A 9793-nucleotide genomic window follows, 5' to 3' on the forward strand; every position below is an offset into this window, starting at 1 on the left:
CTTTTCATCTTCCTCGTTTATTCATTCAGCTGCCAATTTCTGGAACAACCTTCCTTCATACGTATTTCCTGAATATTACAGTCTACAGAAGTTCAAGTCTAATGTCAACAAATATCTCCTTTCGTCTTCTCAACCTCCAACCCAAACACAGTACTAAGTACTGTAGGTTCTAATACCTCTCGTGTTTGGGGTTTTCATAAAAAAAAAAAAAGGAATTCTGGGGAGTAAGAAGATGATGAAGAGGTTGTAGAAAAGGTATCTCCAAGAGCATTGGCTACTGCAGTTGGGTCTGCAATAACACATCTATTATGTTCCAGGACTGATGAAGAATATGATGTATATTTTCCTTTCATTTTCCAGATTTTGTCTCGGACCTTGTCCCAGACAGCTTTAGTGCTGGTTGACAGGGTAATAGCAGATGCAAAGTGGATTCACGATTCCTTCCGGCTCTGATGGTGTATGTAGTGAGCTTTAGTGCATGCACATTTAAATGCTGAGAGATTAGCCAATGTAGGGCATCTTCAAAATATCCCTCAAGCTTTGTTTTCTCTACTGCACAAAGGTTTGGGAAATGGTGGGAACCGAGTAGACGTTTTCTGTGATGTACGCTACTGCATCATTGAAAGGCTGCTCGCTGACTGGAGTGATATTAAACTCTGCCAGATGTAAGAAGGTAATCCAGTCAGCATGATCAATCCTCCACCTCAGTACCCTAAAAGGAAGACACAGTGCCCCACTAAGCAGGGTAGTGATCACTTTCATAGGGATTCTCCTGTACCTCCCAAGCAAATGAAGGGAGTAGAGAAGGCAGATCAGAAAGAAAGATCAAGAACAGAGAATGTATGGGTAAGTGTCTGGAAAAAGGTGCTAGTTCCGATATTTAGGAAGGAAAGCTCATTGTTGGTGAGCATATGTTCTATGCCACGTCCCCTGCCATTAATGTCGACACTAACCCCATAGGGTGTAATGTCCAAGGAGTAAGATAGGAATGAGCATCTGCACAATGATATCATCAAGGTCTGTCTGGAAGATGTCAGTCCCAGGTGGAAAATAAATCAAAACAGACTGTTAATAAAAACCCAACCTTAAGGCAAATTGCTACTGCTTTACTGCACACGATTAAGTTAGTGGAAAGTGGCACAGGTTGGAATGGGGTCTGGTTGCCCACAAGAGGAGGAATGGGTAGGTCCATTCCCAGTTCTGTCCTTATGTATGATAAGGACAGAACTGGGAATTCTTCCCTTTAACGGACAGCCATGGGGAACGAAAATGTGTCTGTTAGAGAGAAGTGTCCGCTAACAAGAAGTCTGAGGGAGAAAAAAAAAAGAAAGAAAGAAAAATCGTTAAACGTTTAAGGTAAAATTAAATTAAAATATATACAGATTTTGAACAATATTTTTGTAAATAATATACAATTACATACACAAGAGATAAAGAAAAATTGTTAAACGTTTAATGTAAAATTAAAATTAAATTATATACAGATTTTGCACAATACTTTTGTAAATAATATACATACAATTGTGCTATGCATATTATGACTTTATCTTAAGAAAAATACATACAGTAATCACTTATTTTCTTCTGCACCTTCTTCCGGCTGATAATTTTGTTTTCAACATTTGTTTGGAGTGAAGAAACCATCGAAAGTCCTTCAGTATCTTCTTCAGTGGCGAAAAATATTTTTAAACGGTTGATTTGTATGAGCACTTCTATTTTCATTGGTGGTTCGTCGTTAATATATTCTTTGACAGAATGACCTCCTTCCATTTCTTCATCCTCATGAGGAACTTCTTGAAAAATATCGATGATAATGTCATTGATATCTAGAGCACCATCTTCTATAGTGCGGTTCGAGTCTATATCTTTGTAGCCAGGGTCACTTGTAGCGGAAGTATCGTACATTATCAATAGATATTGAAGTTCTTGTTCTTCTTGGTGCTCCACATTGCTGTTCACAACTTCAATTTTTGCGTTTGAGAAGCCAGACTTTACAAAACAGTTCACGACAGTTTGTTTTCTAATTGCGTTTACTGAAGAGGAAATCCATTGAATCACATCTAGGATGCTGAGTGTCTTTGCAAGGTCATTCGCACATGTTACATCGTTCATGTTTGCAATGAGATGCCTTAAAACACGTTTTCTGTAGTGAAGTTTAAAATTTTTTATTATCCCTTGATCCACGAGCTGACACTCTGCAGATGTGTTTGGTGGCAGAAAAACGATTTGAATGATACAATTCAATGTGTGGGTGAGATGCAGCATTATCCATGAAAAGAATAATTTTTTTGTTTTGACGAATCATGTTTTGGTTAAAGTGACTTATCCATTCGCTCATGATATCTCGTGTCATCCACGCTGTTTTATTAGACTTTCAGTCAACATTCAAAAGATTCAACTTTATGCTCTTGAAACAACGAGGATTTTGTGGTTTTCCTATAACAAGAGGTTGTTCAAAGTCTCCCAGCATATTTGTACACAATAGTACAGTCAAGCGTTCCTTAGAAATTTTTCTGCCCTGGCACTTTTCGTTTTTTAGACTCATTGTTTTTTCAGGAAGAGCTTTAAAAAACAACCCTGTTTCGTCACAGTTGTAAATATCCTTATCTTCAAAATCACAACATAAATCTTCCAATTTGATGGTCTACTCTGTTACAACCCCAGTATCAACAGATCCTGTGGTTGTAACAGAGTGGACCTTCACCACTTACGGTTTTCCAAGAAATTTTATGCCGAGTTTTGAACTTGTCTAGCCATCCCACAGAAGCTTTGAACTCATTTACTCCCATAGATTTCGCAACCTCCAAAGCCTTTTCCCTAATAATAGGCCCATTAATGGGAATTTGTTTAGCACATACGCGACAAAACCACTCATACGTAACATTGTCAATTTGAAGTCCAACAGTTTTCGGGAATGATTTTTGAACCTGATCATTTATGTGTTGCCAAAATTGTTTGAGCAGTTCATTTTTTTTCTTTAGGATGTCGTTTACCTGCGTCTTCCCGATTTTGAATTTTGCAGCAAGATTGTGAACACTATTTTTTTGCCGATCATATGCATTAATGAGTTCGACTTTGTGCACTTCACACGACACTGAACAAAACTGAAAACTCAAACTCAAAAGACGAAAGGCTGACAAAATCCACCCCCCCCGGGATTCTTGACAAAGGGTTTAGAACCGTGACGTAAACCTTGATAAAATTCAGAGAATCGGAAATAGAAAATAAACACACAATTGAGGCAATACGTGGAAGAAACGTTCCTAGAAAAAGGGCCATGAGCTTGCCTGCTGTCCATTATTGGGAGATCAAATTAAGTGCTAATCTAAACGAAACAGTGCAGATTGCCTGTCCATGTCCGTTACAGAGAATGTCCGCTAGACAGAAGCTGAAAACACGTTAAAACCAATAGAGGAGAGTTGGGGAATTTGAAAATGTCCGTTGTAGAGAGATGTCCGTTAAAGAGAGGTGTCCGTTAGGAGAAGTTTCACTGTATTATGAAATGATGGGTTTTCATTTGCTTCAAATATGTCTCCTACAAGCAAAAGCAAACTGGTCCATGCTTTTGCAAGATGTCAGTATTTTTCTGAATTCATAACAATTCCATTCTAGGAATTTAGCCATTATTTTGGCTGGGTGGGTCCATCAGGTGGCTTCTGACATGCTGAGAGCTTACTTTTCTCAGTCTGCGATTCTTCTCTTTTGGGGATGTATGGATGCTGTCCTGTGTCCATTTCTTCTTCCACAAAGAGTTCCAAGACTGAATAATCTGGTACCTCCTCCTCCTCCACATCTTCATGGGAACTAGGGAGTACTTCAGGCTTATTCTTTTCTCCAGCAATTTCTTTTTGTTACTGGTGGAGTGTTAGGAGGTACAAATACAGGAGTGGCAACTGTTTGTTTGTTTGTTTCGGAATTTATTGGGCGCATCGGCAACTATGGCCATAGTGCGCCATGCATATGGTAGTGGCAACTGATTGATCCTTCTGTGTGGGTTAAGTTGAACTTAACCCACACTTACTTAAACTGGTAGCATGCAGTGGGACTGAATGACTCTGTTGGTGGGATCGTAATTTCAGTCTGAGTTCCAATGGAGCACCTCCCTGCTACCTTCTGAACATAGATAGGGTTGTTTGTATTTATAGGTTTGACTGCTTTCTTGCCTCTGATATATGTTCAACTCTGTCTTAAATTTTTGGATTTATTTTTATTCTTTCCACCTCTGGTTGCTGTGAGTAAGCAGGTTGTTCTCTCTGGTAGTTAATGCAGGTGGGTTTTGTAGCTGAACATGATGTGGTTTCACGGTCCTTTTCAACACATCAAGTGCATGCAGGGCTCCACAACAGGTCATTTGTGATTGTTCATATTTCTAGCACTTAAAAGCACCTGAAATGATTTGGGACATATGGATGCACTGGACAGTTGATAGAGCCAGCTTTAATTAGGAAATGTTGTTGAATTGAACATTAGGATGTGATGTTTCTAGTGGGAACATCACATCCTAATGTTCAACATGGGAAGTTTTCCATCCCTACACATGAATATTTGTTTCACAGCTGTCACTCCTTGAGGTTTTAATTCAGAACAGATTTCCTCTTCAGACACTTCCATTAGATCCAATTTGGAGATGACACCACAGCATGAGTTAAGTGTCTTGTAGGGGGTAACATGATAGGCATTCCCCCGATAGATGTGGCTCAGAGGAGCTGTTCTGAATGTCTGTCACTTCTGGTCTCTACAAGTATGTCACCTGAGCAAAGCCATTTGACTGATTTAAGACAGCCTGCCACCCAATCCAAACCCTTCTGGATAAAGAAGGGTGACACTTTTCCTAAGGGCTTCTCACTAGTGGAGTGAATTATCAGGAATCGAGGTGTTAGACTTGATATTTCTTCAGTTCTTTGTTTCCTTTCCAGAAATGACATTATCTGGGTCTGGGTTGTAGAAAGGGACTGGGTTGGGGCACCAGAAGAAATTATTTTATCAAGATTCAAGGAGATTTTGTTTTGGTTCAGTGCCCAGGCTCCCCACTCACCACAGAGCCAAAATGAGATGCCCACTACCTGGCAAAGCAATAAATGTGCTCAGGAATGGGACACCAGGACCACCCAGATTGAACCCTGTCCCTTGGACCATGAGGCAGGGGCATGGCATTGATGCGGTTGACCTATGCAGGGGAACCCACTAGCCAATTGATCCTGGCTGAGCCATCCAGGACCACTCATCTTTTCTCAAAGCAGGGGCCAAAGTAGTGTGCTGAAGCTGGGCCCTTCAACCTCCAGTATCTCCCTTTCCAAACTTACATGGGTCATAATGTGCAGCAAAAATGCCATATTCCTATGATGTTAGCCTGGAACCTAGGCTGTGGGTGTTGGATCCTGATGATGCTAACTGGAGCATTACTGGGAGTTCAGCAGCATCACTGGGAGTCCCCTCACCACACCAGGTGCCCATGTCAAGGGGGACCAGATATAAGAACCACTATGTGGCAGAGAACAGAGTGTATGGGATGTGAGATTTACTTAAAGATGTTAACTTAATTTTGGTATGGAGATTTGCAGAACTCCAGATAACATTACTTTGACCATTTCTATAACCAGAAATGAAACTTGTCAGAGAAAAAACAGTTTAGGGTATAGCTTTTGTTATAGGTAAAATTATGTAGTCAGTTGCATTATTGCACCTTTGTCCATTTCATTGAGTTCATAGACCACCAGAATGCAATATGCATTCAAGCCTGATTTTTTTTATTTATTCTTCTACATACAAGCATGCCCACATAACAACTGACACTGCTGTTCCAGCTTACTTATTGACTTTTTTGAAGAATACTCACTGTAATTTGATGTTTAATTTTTCCACCATTTACACTGATTTAGAATAGCTGTGTGTGTGTGTGTGTGTGTGTGTGTGTGTGTGTGTGTGTGTGTGTGTGTGTGTGTGTGTGTGTGTGTGTGTGTGTGTGTGTGTTGCCATGAATGCTACCAATCATTCAAAAACTACTTATCAAACTATGATATGGTGTGGACTTATTACACACCACCTTTTTCAGAAAAAATGTTTGGAATGCTCAACAACAAAATAAGAACTAGTAAACAAATGCAGGATCAATTTTCAGAACCTGCATTTGTTTCATCACCACTTATAACAGAATGATTCACTCACATACATCTGTATAAAATTTCAAAATTAAAATTAGCATTTTTCAAACCACTTAATGTATGGTTTCCTTTAAAATGAAAAAACTCTGTACACATATGTTCATGGGACATTTGCGGAATAGAAAAACAAGACCTCAGCAGAAATCACCACCACAGACCAGCAATTTAACCCTTCATGGAAAGGATGGAAAGGTGCCGTTATTTTTAGGAAGTATGTAGAGTTGCACAAGCATGTACAGAGAAGGGCAACAAGATTGGTAAGGGGAACGAAGGGGTCCTCTTACCAAGAAAGGCTTAAGTTCTGCAAAATGCAGTGGCTGGAGACTAGGCACCTGCGAGGTGATCTGATTGAAGTGTATAAGGCCTTGAATGGGTTGAGCATACTGAATTCTGATGGGATTCTTCTGCTTGCTCAGATTACGAACCTGAGGAAACATAAATTCAAATTGAGGAAAGCCAGTTGTCGAATAGATGTGTGGAAATTTGCCTTTAGCCAGTGGGTGGTTAATTGCTGGAACAAACTTCCATCTGTCATTGTGGAAGTTGATAGCTTAAATAAATTCAAGGAGGAACGGGACAAATGTTTATATATTTTTTTTATATATTTTTTTGGCTGATGCTACATAAGCTCATATGCTTGCTTTCTTGCATCACATGCCTCCATTACTAATACTATTCCTCCATTCATCAATGAAATTCAAAGCCAGAACCAGGAATGCCATGTGCTTATGAGACATTGTTGTGCAAAGTTATATTGGTGCCTACCTCCCCCAAAAAACAGAACACAAATAATTGTCAAGAGTATTTTAATATATTTTGTAATGATCAATGAACACATAACAAAATACATTTTAGAATTAAAAAAAACTGCAGCTATGTTCTAACATTTTATGATGAAAAACAAATACAGCAGAGCGTCGATAATCCAAACTAACTGGGACTGGGGATAGTTCAGACTTTCGATTTGTTCAGATTTTCGAACTTATCAAATATACTGTTCTGGAGACTAAAAAAAAGTTTAATAAGTTTAGAAATAAAATCACTGGCTTTAAAATCTGAGGGATCGCCTCATTTTTTGTTAAAATCCAGCAGCTTTTCACACAATAAAGATCCAGATATGAGTTCTCCTAAACTTCATCTCTGTGTGAACTACAAATAAACGGCATCTTCGAGGGATGGGTCATTAGCTGTTCTCATAGTTTTTTTTTTTTTTTTGCACCATCCCCACGCAGGACCCGTGCACACCCTTAAGGGGGGGGGGGGCTGGCCAACCCATTAAAGGTATGCAGAGAAGGAGTAGAATCGGAAAAGATAGAAAAAGAGAGGAGTTCATCAAGGTTGTATTCTATCACATATTGTTCAATGTGTATACTGAAGAAATTTTTCAAGAAGTTTTAGAGGGATGTACAGAAGGGAGAAAGATTAATGGCAATATAATACATATGATATGCAGATGATACTATATTGCTGGCCAGCTCTGAGGATTTACAAGCATTAATGGATAGAGTTAATAGAATAAGTGAAAATTTTGGTCTGAAATTAAACATCAAGAAAACAAAACAAAACAAAAATTACAATCGTTAATGAAAAAAATGGAAAGAGTTAAAAGTTATTGCTAACTTGAATAAATGCTGGGTGAGGACTGGGACTATTCTACTGAAGTATGCTCAAGAATTGAACAAGCATGTGCAGCCTTCCTTAAGATAAAGGATCTTCTATAACACTGTGTTCTTATGCTTCCTTTAAGAACAAGAAATTAGGATGTTTTGTCTTTTTTGTCCTCCTTTATGGAGCTGAGGCCCGAACACTGACAAAGAAGACCCAGAATAAGTTAAATGCTTTTGAGGTGTGGTGTTACAGATGAATGTTAAGTGTCAGGGACTGATAAGATAAAGAATAATGAGATCACAAGACGAATGAAGAAAAAGACAGAAATAACTAATACCATTAAGGAGAGGAAGCTAAAATATTTTGGACATTTGATGAGGAATGACAAATATAAGATGTTGCAACTGATAATCCAGAGAAAGATCAATGGAAAAAGAAGTCAAGGGAAAAGAAGGAAATATTGATCAGCAAACCTCAGAGAGTGGTATGATCAGAGTAACGAGAGTTTGTTTAGGGCTTCGACCTCACGTTCGTCCACTGCGAAGATGACGGCCAACCTCTGCAAAGCGACGCACCTAACCTGAAGAAGACAGGTGGGGGTAATTATATTCTACAGCCTACTAGGTACATATCTCTGTTGTAATCCTTAACCAAACAGAACAAATCCTTAACGAAACTTAAAAACTCGCTGTTTGTATGAGAAAAGCTAACTAATTTGCAGCATTGTTTATTAATGTATATATACACTTCGGCTAGAAGTAATGTAAATAAATTTATAAATAAAATGTGATTTATATACCTTAAAATCGTCGTAGTATCTTTCACGGGTTCAAAACCCTCGGACTTGCTGTCTTCTATAGGCTCTTCATTCAGTACATTGTCACCAAACTTAGGCAACTCAATTTTTTTTATAAATTTGAAACTAATGTTTTTCCGTTCATCTTCAACCCTATTACTCATTGTCCCTTTAAAACTACATGCAGATATAAATGATCGGTCGGTCTAACTGCACCAAACTTAAATTTCACACATCAAAACACCATGGTATAGAAAGATAAATACACCACATGGCTCATTAATAATGCAGGATTAAATGAAAAAATTAACCAAGACCACTAAATTAACCATATATACATATATAAACGAAAATGATTATTATACTATAAAAATCAAAAGTACAGAGCAATAGTTCTATAGCAATGCACACAAGAACACGTCTGGTTGCGAAGTGAAAGATTTATGCGATATCATCAAGAAACCCGCCACATCCAGCCCAAAGTCATCGCGGCTCTTTAGGCGGCGGCACACCAGCTGGTCTACTTGTATTACAACCCATAACTACCAATGCTTAATCCGTAAAGTTTGTCAGTGGTCGTAAAGGCAGCTCTTGTGTCTCTAATGAAAAAAAAATATATAGAGTCTAGTCACAATATTATTACTCTCCCCAATGCAGCCATCACACACGCCTTGCGAACCATATAGCGCACGTGTCAAGTTCACACAACGCAAGCATATAAGGCTCGCTGTTCGGCATCAGTGAACATAGTAACAGCCTTTGTCATGATCAAAGCACGCGACACATCAGACCTGGAAAAAGGCATGAACATCAGCAATCAGGCCAGGAGTGCCAGCATTTCCGAAACAGCGGACTTTGTGAAATGCTCACGTGCTACAGTGGTGAAAGTGTTTCGAGCCTGGACGTATGGGACAGTTTTGACGACCCGATGTGCCAAATGTAAAGCCACATGGGCTATTGAACCCAGAGGTGAACGTCGTCTGAAACTGTTGGTCAGGACGGATCGGCGTGCTATTGTTGCTCAAATCGCCGACCAAATGAACCGTGGAGCCACCAAAAAGGTCTCTAACAATGCAAAAAAAAAAAAAATATATGACCTTTGCGTCCCCTGTTAATAATTACATCTACCCATATTTGTTTTGTCTATAAATTTGCGTGCGTGCCCTGGTCGATTTTATTGTGTTAGCCGGACAAAAAATCCCTGGTCTAGGGGGAAAAACCCTGCCAT

At 39.1% G+C, this 9793-nt stretch overlaps 1 protein-coding gene across 1 annotated transcript in view; it reads right to left on the reverse strand.

The window, feature by feature from the left end:
• Positions 1-8945, reverse strand: part of LOC150078193 (G-patch domain and KOW motifs-containing protein-like) — a 167089-nt gene extending 158144 nt beyond the window's left edge. The window contains exon 1 of the mRNA XM_090384635.1: positions 8569-8945. Coding sequence (XP_090240761.1) covers positions 8569-8729 — 161 coding nt within the window. The 5' untranslated portion in view covers positions 8730-8945. The remainder of the gene's footprint in view (positions 1-8568) is intronic.
• Between the last annotated feature and the right edge of the window lie 848 nt (positions 8946-9793).

The sequence above is a fragment of the Mastigoproctus giganteus genome, chromosome 11, assembly GCF_048544385.1.
Source record: "Mastigoproctus giganteus isolate SK-2022 chromosome 11, ASM4854438v1, whole genome shotgun sequence".
In the NCBI taxonomy this organism is placed as follows: domain Eukaryota; kingdom Metazoa; phylum Arthropoda; class Arachnida; order Uropygi; family Thelyphonidae; genus Mastigoproctus; species Mastigoproctus giganteus.